At 37.6% G+C, this 15,796-nt stretch overlaps 1 protein-coding gene across 3 annotated transcripts; it reads left to right on the top strand.

Moving 5' to 3' along the window:
• Positions 1-80: 80 nt before the first annotated feature.
• ZDBF2 (zinc finger DBF-type containing 2) lies at positions 81-15,692 on the top strand. Of its 3 annotated transcripts, none has more exons than XM_064434149.1 (8): positions 81-199; positions 2,224-2,330; positions 2,934-2,985; positions 3,553-3,604; positions 4,139-4,244; positions 5,095-5,222; positions 8,288-10,856; positions 11,132-15,692. In XM_064434149.1, the coding sequence occupies exons 2-8, from the start codon at positions 2,229-2,231 to the stop codon at positions 11,171-11,173; spliced, it is 3,051 nt and encodes a 1,016-aa protein (XP_064290219.1). In that variant the 5' UTR covers positions 81-199; positions 2,224-2,228; the 3' UTR covers positions 11,174-15,692. The 3 variants fall into 3 exon arrangements, with proteins under 3 accessions (XP_064290219.1, XP_064290218.1, XP_064290217.1); XM_064434148.1 differs by having other exon boundaries at positions 8,288-10,991; XM_064434147.1 differs by having other exon boundaries at positions 8,288-15,692.
• Positions 15,693-15,796: the final 104 nt, after the last annotated feature.

The raw sequence follows: 15,796 nt of genomic DNA, 5'->3' as shown, positions 1-15,796 counted from the left end.
GGCGGGCCGGGATGCCGGGCAGGCGGAGCGCGGCGCTGAGGGAAGGAGGCGCCCGAGCCGGGCCGGCAGCAGCGGCCCGGGAACCGCAGCTCCCGCCATTCCCTTCGCGGGGCGCGGCCCGCCGACCCGGAGCAGGAAGCAGAGGATGGCGTCCCTTGACCCCAGGGCGGCACTGAGGAGCGAGCGGGGAATGATGGAGGTGAGCCGGCGCGGGCAGCGAGGAACCGGGATGAGCGCGCGGCCGCCTCAGCGCCCGGCCGCGGGTGCCGGTCCCGGCGGGGCGGGCGGCGCTCCCGCGGGCACAGCCGGCCCTGGTCCCTCGGATGCCGGCCGGCCCTGCGGCTCCGCCCCGGGCGGCGGGGCCCGGCGGGAGACGGGGCGAGGCGAGGCGGGCACCGCGGGCTCGGTGCAGCCGGGACGGGACGGGATGGGCCCCGCGCCTTGCGGTGAGGCCGCGGGGCAGAGGCCGCTCCCGAGCGGAGCTGCCGCCTCCCTGTGTGCCGTAGTGCTGTGGGAAGGGGAAGGCAGCTGCCTGTGTTGAGGGGAGGGACTTGCTCCCCGCCTGCCTGCCCAGCACAATTGCTCTCAGTTGAAGGGGCGGCTCGGGTTTTTATGCGGTGCATTTCGAGGAGCAGTTTTTATTGCCTTTTCGCCCTTTTTATTTTACTTGTTGCGGTGCAAGAGTGACACTGTCTGGAGAGTTTATCTGATGCCTTTAACACTCAGATACTCTCAGAATGCACCACCGATTTTTTTTTTAATTATTATTTTAAATTTCACTGTGTACATTTCATACCTTTTGGTTGCGTTGTTAATGAAGTTTTTCAATCCCTACCTGCTGTACACAGAGTAATTCAATTAAGCCAAAACAAAGCATTGGTTCTAGAGACAGCTGCTAAATAGCTTGATTTGAATTTTACAAAATCAAATATTTCTGTATGTAACTGGTTGTTTATGCATTTGTTACAATTTAAAGGATTTTTTGGTTCTAAAACATCTAAGCTTTATCTTGAACAGATATTATTTATTTACTCTTAATCCAACAGTTTAAGATAGTTGCTACTATAAATATCTTAACTGATGCAGAATTATGCACTCTCTCCTTGGACATCTGAAAAATCCTTTGTGGATTTATAGCTCTAGTCCCTGTTTTAAAAAAGTAAGGATCTCAGGCTATCCAGATTTTGGCAACATAAATGAAGCATCTACGTAGCACATTTCCTTAATATTATTAGCTTGTAGGTTAAGCTTGACTTCAAATGGTAAGCAAGCTGTATATGCTGTACACTAGTGGTTTTTCAAAACACTGATAGAAAGGGAATAGGTTTTCCTCTAAGACAATAGGTCTTCCTCCATCATCCAACATACTGCAGTTATCACTCCTTAGCATCTTGGAGATGGAACCGAAATGCTTTAACCTCCTTCTGGGGCAGTGGATGGGGATGAATGGTTGTGGTGTCCCCTGCTGGCTGTGGAGCTCTGACTGCCTCAGCCGTGACATAGCTCCTCTGTGGTTGTTACACTTGCCACACTTGTACCTTTTTCATAATATTATATGTGCATAGTAAGATTTAAAATAGCAGGAAGTTGACTTCAAGCAGGTAGAACAAGTTATTTTACATAAAGCATCACTCATGAGGGATCGTTTTCTGTGTTTTTCCTTCACTTTCTTTCAGATCCTGGCAGTGTATAGGAAGTAGAACAGGACGGCTGAGATTAGTTGATCTATCAAAAAAGCTTTTCTCAGCTGCCAGATGAAAAGGTTTATAGGAACAGCTAGGGTTTCTTGTTTATTTTGTTTTTTAATATTATTAAATAAATTGCAGCACAATGGGAAGTAGAAGGAGTTTGGTGTTTTGGGGGGTGAGGGGCTCTTTAAAGTAGAGCTGTTAAGACATTCCTTCTGACCATAATTGCTATAGCAGCTCAGGTATTTTATCATGAGCAGTGCATAGTCAGGGAAATGCCAACAATGTTTAGTACAGGGCCCATGAGGAGGAAAGAAGAAACAAAGTTATTCCAGAAGGAATGGTTAACATTTATATAGGAAAGACTGTCAAAATTACTTCCATATTAAAAATGATGCGCTGCAGACTTCAAAAAGATTTATCCTTTTGTTCAACCGTTTGCAAAATGGTACAGAAAAATTTACATGTCTTAGGGCATGGAAAACATGCATTATTAATGTTATTTTAAAAGGCTCTTTAACTTCCATGTTGCCAGATGGGATGAGAGAAGTGTCCTGCACTGCAAATGGCCTCCTGTTTGACATTTATTGCTTGCTAGTCTGGAGCCAGCCTTGGTGGATGAGGAAGGTTGGTGACTCTAAGGTAGGTACTAGAAAGCTGATTTAATGTTTACATTCCATAGCATAAAAGGCCTGTGTGACACCTGGAAATCCTTTGTGTTTGGACACCCTAAAACATGTAACTGCTTGTTGCTGCAGTCTTATTTTTATTAAAAATTGTGAGATTTAAAATTGATTTGCAGATCTTTTGATTAATAAGGCTTGCTTTTCCAGCCTAGATAATTACTTTGTGTGCTATAGGTCTCATATGGGTTTTCTTACATATATTTCGTCTTAATTGTTAAGGGGACTTAGGAAATTAAGTAATTAAATTAATTTGACAAGGTTACTGCTTAATAACCTGAGTGTGTACTCTGCTCATAAGTATAGTATTTGATTTAATTAATTAAAAGTTAGCCTGTTCTATCAAAGCTAAAACGTGTTGCTAAATGTAATATTAGGGTAACCTAGTAAAGCAGAAGTTTCTTTTTACAATGCAGCTTCATTTAAATCAGGTGTTGGTCTATAGCTGAAAAAGCTGAAACAGTTTAGAGCTTTTAAAGAGCCTGTAGCTTGGACTGAAGGAGGAGCTTCAGGATACAGTGAGTACGAGGATGGACTGACTTTAAAAGTTTTTTACTTACAGATGTTTGAGAGAATCAAACGATCTGATGAAGCTTCTGCTTCTTCAGCACAAGGTAAGAAGTTGAAAAAATTCAAAGTAGTTTTTGTTGCAGTTACATTTAAAAATGTAATAACTATCAATAGGAGTATTAGTTCATCTTGTAGTTCAGTTGCTTACTTTGATTTCTTAAATTTCATTTTGGAACTTGGATGGAAGGAGTGACTTCTGAATCATCCACAAAGTTTTCATGTAGGTGTAATTTTCTTGTCCTGTTCTAAGCTGTTTGAGACACTTTACATTTTACAGTAATCATGGGTGTTGCAGTACCAATGTAGATTGCCTAGTCTTGAACCCAGACAAATCAGTAGAAAAACTCACTCACCTCAGCTATGAAAGAGTAAAGCTTATTTTATGAAGTTGTTGGATGAACTTTGCTGACAAAAGGATCTCTTCATGCTTTTTTGAACTTACTAAACCTTTTATCTTCCTTTAAAATAATAGTTTTGACAAATGCAGTGTAAGAGAAGTAGCTAGCTGCAGGTAAAACTCTCCATCTCCTTGGTACACTTTTGGTTTTTGTGTTTTGTATATCTGTGATTGGTTGGTTTATTTCTTGGTTGTTGTTTTTGTTTTTCTGTAGGAATCCAAAGACATGGTGTTGAGAGCTCTCCACGACAGGACAGCAGTAGCAGGTAAGTTAGGTGATGATCTACCTGGCATCCAGCTTACTGCTTACCAAAGTAAAATGGGAAGAATCTGCTTTTCAGCCTGTCTATTGTGTAATGGATGAAAGTGACACAAAATGGATTAAGTGTATGATTGGAGGTCGTTTGTATCTTACACCTATGTATTGTTAAAAACTGTGGGGAAGGCACATTGTAGTGCCCCAAACAGCTGTGTGGATGTCAAGTTTTTTTGCTCTTTTCTTCTTTTGTTTCAAAATACTAACAAACAGAGAAATGACAAGATGACTGCCTTTTTCTTTAGAGGCAATTATTTTCAGCTAACTGTGCCTTCAAACTGTTATCCTTTGTTCTGTGTTTAAGGAAGAAGTTCTTTAGTGAAATTTGCATGAGAATACTTTAAAATACATAGTCTCACCATTGTAATTCTAAAATAGCAACATTTATCTTCAAGTTTTTCCCATCTCTGTAGTAAGATAGATATGCTAAGGACATGGACTAAACAACCCAACACCTCCTGACAATATTACCTGCTTCTTTCAGTTTACACAGAAGAGGACAAGAACATCCTCGGCCTGGAGCACCCACTGTGCGCAATAGACAAGGGTACTGCAACTGCTGCCACGTACACTACAGCAATCTGGAACAGGTGAGACAGCTTCTGCATAATTTGGCAGCACATAGCAAGGAGTACCTAAGGCTTTATCAACTCATAAATACCAGTTTCTACACCAAACAACCAATACTGAGTGAAAAATGAGCAGTTTGTGAATTGCACAATATGTGCCCTGAAGAAGACACCTGGCTTATTTGTTACCTGTTGTAAAAGATGCTGATGGAGTGGCACAGCTGCTGCAGTCTGCTTTTCTGAAGTGCCACACAGCTCTGCATTGCATCCATTATGGTTTTCTCTGTGTCTTTAATCTTGGGATCTGTATATATTTTAAAGTATTAGGTTTATAGTAATATGTTACATATCAAGGCTGGAGATGTTTGATCAATCATTTTAATTTCTTTTTTCAGTCTCCTGTCTTATAGACTTGTTTAATGAGAAAGTAGAAGCCTGTTTAATCTTCTGCACTTAAGAAAATTCTTGTTAATTTGAGTGAATTATAGGATGTTTGATCACGTTAAGTTCAAGAATATTAGAAGTAATTTATAGATAAATTTATAGTATTTGTTCTGGTTAAGAGACTTGTGAGCAGCTGTGAGATTTGTGAGAGTATTTGTACTAGTTAGAAGAGATTTGTCAGCAGCATCCAGAACTACTAATTTAAATTCCAACTCAGGTGTTTCAATACATTCAAGTATTATGTGAGTCTGCCTAAACAGACTTAAAAATCTCAATTAAGGTTTTAAAATAGTAAAAGAAGATTTTTCTTTTCATTTAAATATTTTCATAGCAATGGTGTAATGTTTAACCTGGGAAGGAATTTTTAGGAATAGGCCTGTGTGTTACCAGTAGTATTAGACTAATCATCTGTTGCATCTTTCACCAGCATATTTTCAGCTCCCAGCACAGACATTTTACAACATACTGTAGGAGTCGTACGGGTACCAGTAGCTTGATGGAGCGTTTCCTTCAAGATGTTTTGCAGCATCATCCCCACAGATACCATGACAGCAGGTATAATACAGAAGGCTTTTTGTTTTAATATGTGGTAGTGGAATGCATGTGTTTTGAATTTCTGTATTTGTTCTACTGCTGAGCAGTAAATTTGGCTCATTTGAGGTAAAACTTGCTCAATGGAGACAATTACTGTTTATATGAAGACAAAACTTCACTACTTATGGATTTGAAACAACACTACTAACAATTCACTTTTAAATGTGAAGACCTGAAAAAGAAGGAATGCACTTACAATGGCATACTGTACAATCTCACATGCATTTACAAATTCTTAAAATTTGAGCTTTATATGTTTTATTCTAAATATTTTAATTCTGGGCCTTACATATACTGCTAAACATATATATAGATATATACTGCTAAACATACATATATATATAATGTATGTTTTGAAAGAGCTCATAATTTTGGTTTGTTGATTATGTCAGGTAAGTATTTACATGTTTATTTTTTCATTATCCTTTCAGTTTGCCTGTTCAATTAATACTTGAATTAAATTAATTGGCCAATTCATTAATGCTGAAATTTTGAAAAGTGTTCTCTTTATTTATCATGTGCATGTTTCAAGAGTGATAAGAGGATCAGAGCGTTAAATTTTGCTCTGTAGATGAAGGAAAATCAATTAAACCTCATTTGTTATGTTTTGAAAGGCAGACAAAAATCCCAGTTTGATCCCACTAAAGTACAGTTTCTCAATATAGAGCTCTGCTATATGTCTTGACAAACAAGCAGAAGGGTGTTTTGTCTGAAAACACTCATTGGTATTATCAGGGATGTGCCAGAACTAGCTAATATACATGGCTATGGCAGACTAGCCCAGGACATGTTGTACACATCACTACAATTAAATAAATTGTCTTCCCATTTTAAATAAATAGATTTTATTGCACTGTTGAGAACATTCAGTGTTTTTTGCTGTGGAGAAAATATAGGATTCACTTTAATACAGGCTTCTCTGGAGGTGTCACTAATACAAGGTTGTTGCTTTGGTAAATGAAACCTACTAACAAGGAAAAGGAATCTACCCATGTTCCTCTAAGTTGTTGGAAGAAGGAATAGAATGTGACAAATAATACACAAAATCTAGATTAATGTGGAGGAAGAAGGGGGGAGAGTAATCCCAAATCTAGACAGAGTTTGGAGGAAGAAAAGCAAAGATGGAAAAGAAAGTATGAATAGATTTTTGCTGTGGTCCTGCTCTGAAAAGAAAGTCATGGTCTTAACTGACACTTGAGGTAAGATTTTGATTCTCTTCTTTCTCATGTTGAAACACTTGCATTTATACACAGTTTCACACAGTTTTTTAAATACCTGGTTTTACTGTTTAGATGAATTAGTACAAGAGAACTTTATGTGACTTTAAAAGATGATGGAAATATTTGTAAGACTTGATTTGTTTTACAGAACCAGTATACCTAGTAGTTACATGGAAAAAGGAAAAATTCATCAGAGCGTTGCCTTATACTGAATTTCAAAGGATATTGTTGTTCTCCCCCAGTAAAAAAACAAAACAAAACCAAACACCCACAAACCACCAAATCATTCCTTCCTCCAAACACTTGGTATGTAAGTTTTTTAGCTAAGGAAATAGTATTGAGCATTTTAGAAAGTAAATCTTCATTCTACTTAAGGGGGTAATTTGTAACAAAACTGTCAAAAGTTCCTAACTATATAAAACTGTCATTCTGTTCTCTTCCCCCCAGGGACATTTGCTTAAAAGTAATTTTTGAGAAGTGTTTGTAGGCTGTTAACTGAGCTAGAAACCTAGGAGTTTGCTATAGTTTCTTCATTTAGTTTTATATTCAGCAAGGTCCAGATGCCAGGATGCAAAGATGTTTCACACAAAGATGGACAAACTCCAAAGTCAGGAAGTTAAAAGATTGATTGTTGCATCTGGCATTTCCTTTAGGTCTATTTCAGATCTTAGGTGACCAAGAATTCATGCAAGGGCAAAGCAGCATTTCAGATGAAAGGCACTGTTTGATCATCTGATGTATTTGATTACTTTGTATTCATGTAGTAATAGTTCTTTTTTAATGTTTCATTATATGAGATTTCTCTTGCTTACTCAGTCCTATATCCCTTAATTGTATGTAGTCTTAGTTATATAACCAAGGAAATTACTGTACTATAAAATTTGTTCACAATACTTCTGTTAGCTGATGTCTTCTATATATTGAAGTAAACATCCATTTGGGTCTCACAAGATGGTTATAATTTTTGAATGAAACACAATATTCTCTTCTTCAGTTATATTTACATATTTAAAAAATTGTTTTCATTGGGTTTGCCTGGCTGCTATGCATTGAAGCCTTGTGGGTTCCTGTGTTGCATAGGAAAAATAGTCCATATCTGTCAGCTGTGTTAATTCTGGAAGACACAAACCCTTGTGTTTGAGGCAGTCTTAAAGACAGAACTGCCAGTTACAGAATATATAAAAATCTGTCGTCACAGCAAGGCTGAACAATCCTAACTTGGCTTCTTGCAGGAGTGAGTCAGAAGCTCTGGTATGTCTGTGAGAAACAGTAAACATGGAATTCTTTGGCCACATGTGCAGAGTTCCTATTAGGCAGACATGTTTTGTAGGGAAAAGGGCCTTTATACTCAACAATGGTTTTATACTGTGTCCTATTATTATGTTCCATTTCACTATAAAAGCTCGATTTTAAGTAAGGGTAGTATGACCAGTGAAATCACCTCTTTATAGGCTTACCACTCCAAACAAAGGAAATACCTTTACTTTTTCTGCTCTGCTGTATTTATAAAATTATTGTAATCTATATTTGGCCATTCTTAATTTATGATTGCATAAAGAGGGTCCTTGACTAATGCCCAAATTGTTATCTTTAGTTTTGTGCAGCATTTCCCCCTCCATAATTCTAAAAAAATTTAATATCTCTGAGCTAGATAGAACAACAGAAATAGTAATTTCAGTTCGTTCATTAGAAGTGATGCAGTCTAGGTAATGACTCTTAAAAAACCCCGACACTGCTGTTGTTTGAAAAATTTTAAGCATATTTACAGTATTTCTCTAAGCTGTTTTTTTCTCTCCTCCCCTTCAGACCAACCTATGATGACATGCCATTCCCCGTCACTCTAGAGGCTCCTAGGATTTCTTGCCCATCCTCAGAAGAGATGCAGAAAAAGAGAAATAGTGAGAAACAGGAGAGTTCCAGCAAAGACCAGGAGTCCCTTCGTGAAATAGGCTCTTCTGTTCCCTGCCTGTCTCCTGAGGGCACAAAGAAAACTTTCGTTACACAAGCAGGTTTTCAAAGAGGCCAGGAACGTGTTCCAGGAATATCCCAGCAGTCTGTTGGCATTTGTAGTGATAAGAAATGGGTAAATCTGAAACACACTCGAATTGCGGATCATAGCCATGAAGGTCAGTCTACAGCTGTGAGCCCTGTACCTCAGCAGTTTTCTCTCAGTCCTATAAGCCACAGTTCCTCTGTTAATCCTAAAACAGGAAAAAGTGTTAGGGATTTGGCAGCATCAAATCTGTTTCTGCAGAGAGGATGTGATGAAAGAGCAGTGGAGGTCTGCAGTAGGGACGTGTTATTGAAGCCACGCTTGAATCCTGCTCCAGCACTGCTTCACCCAAAATGCCCTTCAGTTTCTCATCAGATTCCTACACGCAGCCACAGCAATTCTTCCTTTATTACCTCAGGTCAAGCTCTCTCAAAGCGAGATAGTTTACGAACTCAGGATGAAACTTTGGTGTCTGATCTCCATCTCAGGGATACTGTGGGTATCAGCAGCTCCCTTGATCTTGGGACATCCCCACGGCTAGCAAGATGCAAAAACATAAAGACAAACAGAGGTGATGAAAGATCAGTGGATGAAACTATTGAAGATGTAATTGTGAAATACTGCCATGAAACTACATCTGAAGAAAATTATTTCAAAGAAGAGAATAATACCAGTGTACCTTTTTCATCACTTCTGGACCATAGTAATTTAGAGGGCTCTGAAATGAGTTTTGACTGTGATGCACCAATACAGGTAGGAACAGATTTACCCAAGGCAGCTATAAAAGATATAGAATTCCTGAAAGAAGTCCAAGTATGTTTGCAAGATAAAGACTATGGAACACAGCTCTCTTCTGTTTTAAAAACTGAGTCATCAGAGAAAATAGAAGCAGTGAAAAAGGAAGTCGTAGTTCACACTGAAGAACCAGTTCTTCCAGCCCTGCCTCACGTGCCTCCTTCTTTTGTGGGAAAAACTTGGTCTCAGATAATGTATGAAGATGACATAAAAATTGAAGAACTTGTGCGTGATTTCAGGGAAGGTCGTTTTCGCTGCTACTTTAACAATGAATCCTCAGCCAATTGTACAGGGAAGAGAATGAAGAAAAAAAAGCAGAAGGATGAAAAAAGGATCAATATTATTGAGGGTAATAGAACAGAAAGTGCACCAGTTAAAGCACTGCCAGAATTTAATGATGCTTTGAGTGGTGGTTCTGATTTTGATAACCCATCTTTAGCCTCAGATACACTATGCAACCCACAAATTGTAAAAATGCCTAGGAAAAGGACATGGCGCCTGGCCTCGAGGTGTCAGGTGGTTAAAGTCAGCCATGGCACACAAACAAGTCTGCTGAACTACCCTGTAGCAAAAAGGAAAATGTCTAGAAGGGAATCTGATCCACCTGATCAGAAAGCAAGCATTGCATGGCTGGAGAATGAAAAAACTCCAAACATGAAAACTAGATTGTGTGCCCTTAAACTTCCAGAGTCCTATAGCAAGATCATGAGTCCTGTACAGCCCAAGACAGTGGTGTATGTACTCTCATGCCCAGAGGTAAAACAGTGCAAAGGTAAACCTATAGATATTCCCAAAATGAGGAAAAATCATCACTCCACAGATAGCAAGGACTCTGTAAGATATAAATACAAACAGTGTTCTTTCAAATATTATGACCCACTGACAAATCGAATTCTGAAAACTCCTCCAAAGAGTACAGTTGGAGAAAAGGCCAAAAAGCCCTCTCATGTTCGACAGCTTTTCAGAAGTCTCAGTTTTGATGCAAACATGAAGAAACTAGCTGATACACAGAGAGAGAGCACGCCATCAAAGCCACTCAACTGGTCAGACTTCTGTAGTTCTTCAGCATCTTTCCTGCCCGATCGAGATAAAGGGAGTGATGCAGCCTCAAGTCAAAAGGCAGATGGAACATCTGTTGCCACAGAAAGGACAGATTGTCTTGTATCTGAGAACTCTTTTAAACACCTAATCATTTCACCTTTGAACTCTGTGATAGAAGGAGATTGTAGATTAATTCCATTTAATAGAATTACCAAAACTCCTCTGACCTCCATCAGGAGTGAGTGGTCAGAGAGGGAGACTCCAAAAGCAATATGGAAGAGAAAAGAAGGCACTAACAAAGAACCAGTTTTTTCCAGAAAGGCTGCAGGATCTAAGTCTGTCAGATGTACTCTTGCAAGGAGAGGAGCCAGAGTAACAACAGGCAAACAAACATCCAGAACTAAAAAACAGCAGAAAGAGGGGATGAGAAGACAACTTCAGCCTTGTGCCCAGAAATCTGCTTTCTCCATCCATAGGTGCCAGACAAGGAAAACTACAGTGGGAAAGCACCCTAAGAAAGAAAAGCCTGATGCTAAAAAGTTAAAGGTGAGGAGGAAACCAAAAAGGGCCTTTCTGAACTCAACAGTTGTAACAGGGATTCCTGAAAAAAGGCAGAAAGTCACATCAGAATCTTTTCCCAAGAAACCAGAGCAAGCTTCCTCCAAAGTCAAAAACTGGGAAGTAAGTGGAGATCGGGGTCATCCTGGCTCTGTGAGTCGACCCTCTAGAAGGACTTCTGCTGTACCATTACTTCGAAACTGTCTTGTTCTACCAGGTGAGAGCTAGCTACCAAAAGAACTTTTTTCTTCTTTTTTTTATAGCCAGCACCTGGAAGAAGGAAGGAGAAAAAAAGGAGGCCGTAGACAATGCAGTTGAAGTGCTAAAGCTCCAGAAAGTGCAAAGCCAGTCTAATGTGAAATAAATACAACTGTAAACTCAGCTCTTGTTCCTGGAATATGGGGGCACAATGTATTGCACTGTTTTACTGTGTAAAGCTGCAGAAATTGTGGATTTGATTTAAAAGCACTTATAATCATACTTACTAGTCTTCACCTGTACATCAGCAAAATGACCTTGAATGGTATCATATTGTTATTATGGTATTATCAGTGCGTAACAGTGCACTGTAATAAGGTAATTTAGAAGCTGTGTTAATTAATTGTGCCTATTTTAATTTTTTCACGTAATTCTGAAGTGCAGAAGATGACTCGGTTGCTATGCTAGAAATTTAATGAAGATACATCAATCAGGGCTGAATTCTGTGTATGTATTTTGTGTTTGTGTATATGTGCACCTTCTTCAACACATAATATATACTTGCCTGTGGAATGGCATTAAAATTAATACAGTATGATACAATTCAGATCAATGCTTTTTTGAAATGAAATATAATTTTACACTTTTTTGTATAGACTTTGTTCCTGAAACCATGTCCAAAGCTTTTTTTTTTCTTTTGGGCTGAAAGTCACTGTGGGCTCTCATCAAGCAATAATGGACCATGCTGGTAAGGAAATATGTTTCCTTAGGGGACTGTTCAAATGGTGGTAGCTGAAGTGAAATCTTGAATTCTAAAAGAAATACAGGGTTATATTTGGGGGCTTCTTTGTTTGCTTTTAATAGCTTGTTGATTAAGTTTGTAGGTGAATTTCACATTCCTTATTGAGGGGGATGGAAAAGTTATAATGCAAACAAATAGCAGTAAGTTGTTTTAGAACGTCAGCTGTGAGTTTGGGGTTCTGTGCTTTTCTGGCTTTATTTGGTGTAGTGTTGGTTAAATTTTTATGGACTAGAGTTCAAATTTTCTTTCTAAATTTTCAATAAAATATTTAAATAAACCTAACACAGCATCCATTTAAATGTATTAGAGTTCAAATATTTGGTTAAAAAACCTGGTTGAATAAAAATTACATTCCACAGAAATTCAAGTTCGGCCACTGATGTTCCATCTACTATGGTTTTATGGCAAAAAACCCCAAACCCATGGTGGTTTAACTTACTTTTCTTTCTTTATTTAATAGTTGTTATGATGACAGTTTATTTGCTGTGGTTAGGAGGTGTAAAGCCAGTCTTATGGATGTTTCTGTGCTTTAAAACCGAAGATTAATGGTTCATTTACAGTAAATTAAGCACGCAGTTAAACATCATCACAATCCAGGCTTTGGTTTTCAAATCTTCAATTTGATATATTATATAATCTATTTTACCTTGAAGATCTTCATAAATTCTCTAGTGGTACAGTACATTTTTCAGAGCACAAGGAAAACATGGAAAAGAGCAGACCCTGCTGTCTCTGGCATTGAACATATCTGTGCATTTTCCCCTCAGAAAATGAAACCATTCTTGATTCTTCATTCACTTCTTTCTGAAGTGTCAAGGGTCACAGATTTGGGCTGAGATAAAGGTGGACTTGGAAATGGTTTATTTTAATATACAGTATCTGAAGGAAGTATAAAAGCTGTCATCATAAACCACATGTTCAGAGAATATTTTGAGGATGTTTTTAATGTATATGCATATTTCCTAAGATAAATAAAAGATGTGCATGTGTCAGCTGGAAAGTTAGTTCCTTTACAAGTCAAATATGGTCTGACAGATTTTTTTATTTGTTTTAATTTATTTTACTTTTTATATAAAAGTTGATTTCTTTGGATGAATTTTCCTATGGTTGTCAGTAGACACAGAATCTTATGACTGTATTGCAAGTCACTGGAATATGAAGGGCTATAATATAAATTTTTATAGCCCTCAACTAATTGTGCCTGTATAATTTAATATTTTGTCTAATATAAAACTGATGTTTTTAAAGCAAAGTTTTAAAGGAATGGTTTTTATAGAAAGGCTAATTTTTAGATAAAGCAAAAGAAGATTTTTAAATAAAGTTTGTTTTAAAGCAAAGCTTTAACTATAGATAAGTCCCATTCTAACATATTTTTATGATACAAGAATGTTTTCCTAACTTCTTCCATCTTATTTTTCACAGTATTTCACATGTGAAGAGCATGAATTATTTTGTGTGTTTTAATGCACATTGTACTTTAAGAACACTAGTGTATATTTGTTTAGAGTCAAAATACTCCGTATCATTCATTGTACATTTGTCTTATTCCAGTGCACAACTTTTCCTTGAAATCTTGAGTAATAAAGATGTGTTGAGGACTATAAAATTACTAATATTTTTAGACTGTAATGTCTTTTGGGTAATAGACCCTCTTATCAGGGTGGAATTTTTAGAAGAAAAATGTTATATTTAAACAAGAGTGTAAGTAGCTATATATTTTCCTTTAAAATAAAAGAAAAATGAAAAAAAGTATGTAAGAATTTATTAGAAGAATAAGACTTGAGGTACAAGTCTGGAAACATTTATGTGGTTGACGTTGGCAAAAAAAAGGTTTACTGTAGGCTTGCATGTCAATCTGTGCCTCACTTGTGAATGTTCAGAAACCTCTTCTGTGCATGCTCAATGACCACTAGGAAAAAGAGGAAAGACTCTGATATGAGAAGTAAAAGCAGAAACTGCTTTGGAATGAGAATTATGAACATATTTGCAAAACAAAATATTGCCAAGGTACTCAATATCATGTGCAAGAAGGAGAAAATTCTGGGTTCTTGAGAAATAGGCAAGCACTTTCCTGTTGGATAAATAATGCAATTTCTGCCCTTATGGAATAGAGCGTTGTTTCATTAGCAGCATGACTGGTACTTCAAAATGTGGTTGTGAAGTCTACAGCGATGGCAAACTTGAGAACTCAAATACTTTCTCTCCAAATTAGTGGGTGGGCTGGTTGTTTTAGGGTGATATTTCTTGTTTCTATTTTTGTTTGTGTTTCTTTTTCCCTTTTGTGTTTTTTTTTGTTTTGGTTTGGGTTTTGGTTTTTTTTTGTTTGTTTGTTTTTGGGTGGTTTTTTGTTTGTTTTTTTGGGTTTTTTTGTTTTGTTTTTGTTTTTTTTTAGCAGAGGGGAACTGGGTTATTTTAATGTTGGTGGACAAAGATGTTTTGTCAGTATGTTTGCATGTCTTAATATAGAGAAACAAGAAAAGAGCTGGAGTAGAGAGGAATAAAGTCATGCTTTTTGAATAAAATTGGCAGCAGTTAGAACCAGTACCTTCTTTAATAGTTTGGAAAAATGTTACCATTTCTTCTTCAGTACTTACACAATTTTGATCTGTAAGTTTGTAGTTTTTATTATACGTTTCATAATTTTTAAAAAGTCTCTCCCCATATAAATTACTCATTCAGCCTTTCAAAACAGTCGTATTCTAAGCAGAGTTTTATTATTCATTAGGATTGTGAACCATGGGTGTGACCCCATCATATTGTGCCAGGTGCTAACCAAACATAAAACAGCAATCCCCCAAAACTTAGATGGCTGACACTTGCACCTTGCAGTTCTTCAGTTAATTTTCTGATAGGATTTTTTGCTCTCTTGTTCTTTCTGACAGGTTTGTATCCAATGTTCTGATAATTGTGTTATGAAAGTACCCCTCTCTGGGACTCAGATAAATGAGGTTGTTTCTGTTTATAATGAGTCTATGGCTTCATCTGAAATTGGGTTTAAGTTTCATGCTGAATTTGTGCCCAAATGAGAATGTGTTTTGTGGTTTTTATGTTGTTGTTATTGATAATGTATTTTGCAATAATTTTGCTTGGTGTTGTATTTTTTTATCTGTTCTCTGTCTCTTTTGTCTGTGGTTGTTTGACACAATGTGGTTTTGTAAGGATACAGCGATACTACAGACTCATCCAGTCCTGTGGCTCGATGTTCTTTCTCTGTATCTTCTGCTCATTTTATTTCAGATTTGTTGTTTCCATTGTTTTTCTGAATCATGTATTTGGATTTCTTATTTTTATGTTGTAAAGAGCTAAATTTCAGGGCAGTATGTTCTGTTTGGAAGTAAATCAGTGACAGGTGACAGAAGAGGATGTTGTCCCAGTCTGAAGTGCAGAGGGCAGGTTGGCACAGCTGCTCCTGTGCTTGGGAACTGCTTTACATCACTGAACAGTGTGAAACAGGAGTGGGATGATGATTTTTGATTCCTTTGCTGGTCTTCCTTTCTTCTTCCTTTAGGGTGCCTGAGAACAAAGTAATCTGAACTCATACTGGAAATAAGGGGTTTTCAGCTTTTGGTGTTTTGAGGACTGATAGGAAAAGTAAAATGTATCTTTTTCACTAATGTAACTAAAATCACTGAATTTTTGCCTTTAATGTTTTACCTGCTGAATTACAGCATTCCTGATAATATTTTTCAGAAAAATATTTGTAATAATAGCATAGTTCTGAGCATGCCCAGAAGCCAAGGTTTTGTTCCTTGTTTGTTTTGCAGTTATAAATTCATTCATTCCTTCAGCAGAACAAATCTTGTTTTAATAAAGTAAAGACTGAATATGTGCTTTTGGAGTTTCTTTATTCTTGATGTGGCGTTTACCTTGAAGCTATTTGCTATAATTTGTTGTGGAAAGAACACAACAGAATGCTATGAAATAAACT

Source organism: Passer domesticus, chromosome 10, assembly GCF_036417665.1.
Source record: "Passer domesticus isolate bPasDom1 chromosome 10, bPasDom1.hap1, whole genome shotgun sequence".
Taxonomy (NCBI): Eukaryota; Metazoa; Chordata; class Aves; order Passeriformes; family Passeridae; genus Passer; species Passer domesticus.
Note: the sequence above shows the minus strand (reverse complement) of the source record. Positions and strands in the feature narration are given on the sequence as shown.

Excerpts from the sequence above, each read along its gene's own strand:
- ZDBF2 (XM_064434147.1), top strand. The coding sequence starts at position 2,229 with ATGAGAGAAGTGTCCTGCACTGCAAATGGCCTCCTGTTTGACATTTAT. Across the intron at positions 2,331-2,933 it reads GGAAGGTTGGTGACTCTAAG|ATGTTTGAGAGAATCAAACG; the intron begins GTAGGTACTAGA and ends TTTTACTTACAG. Across the intron at positions 2,986-3,552 it reads TTCTGCTTCTTCAGCACAAG|GAATCCAAAGACATGGTGTT; the intron begins GTAAGAAGTTGA and ends GTTTTTCTGTAG.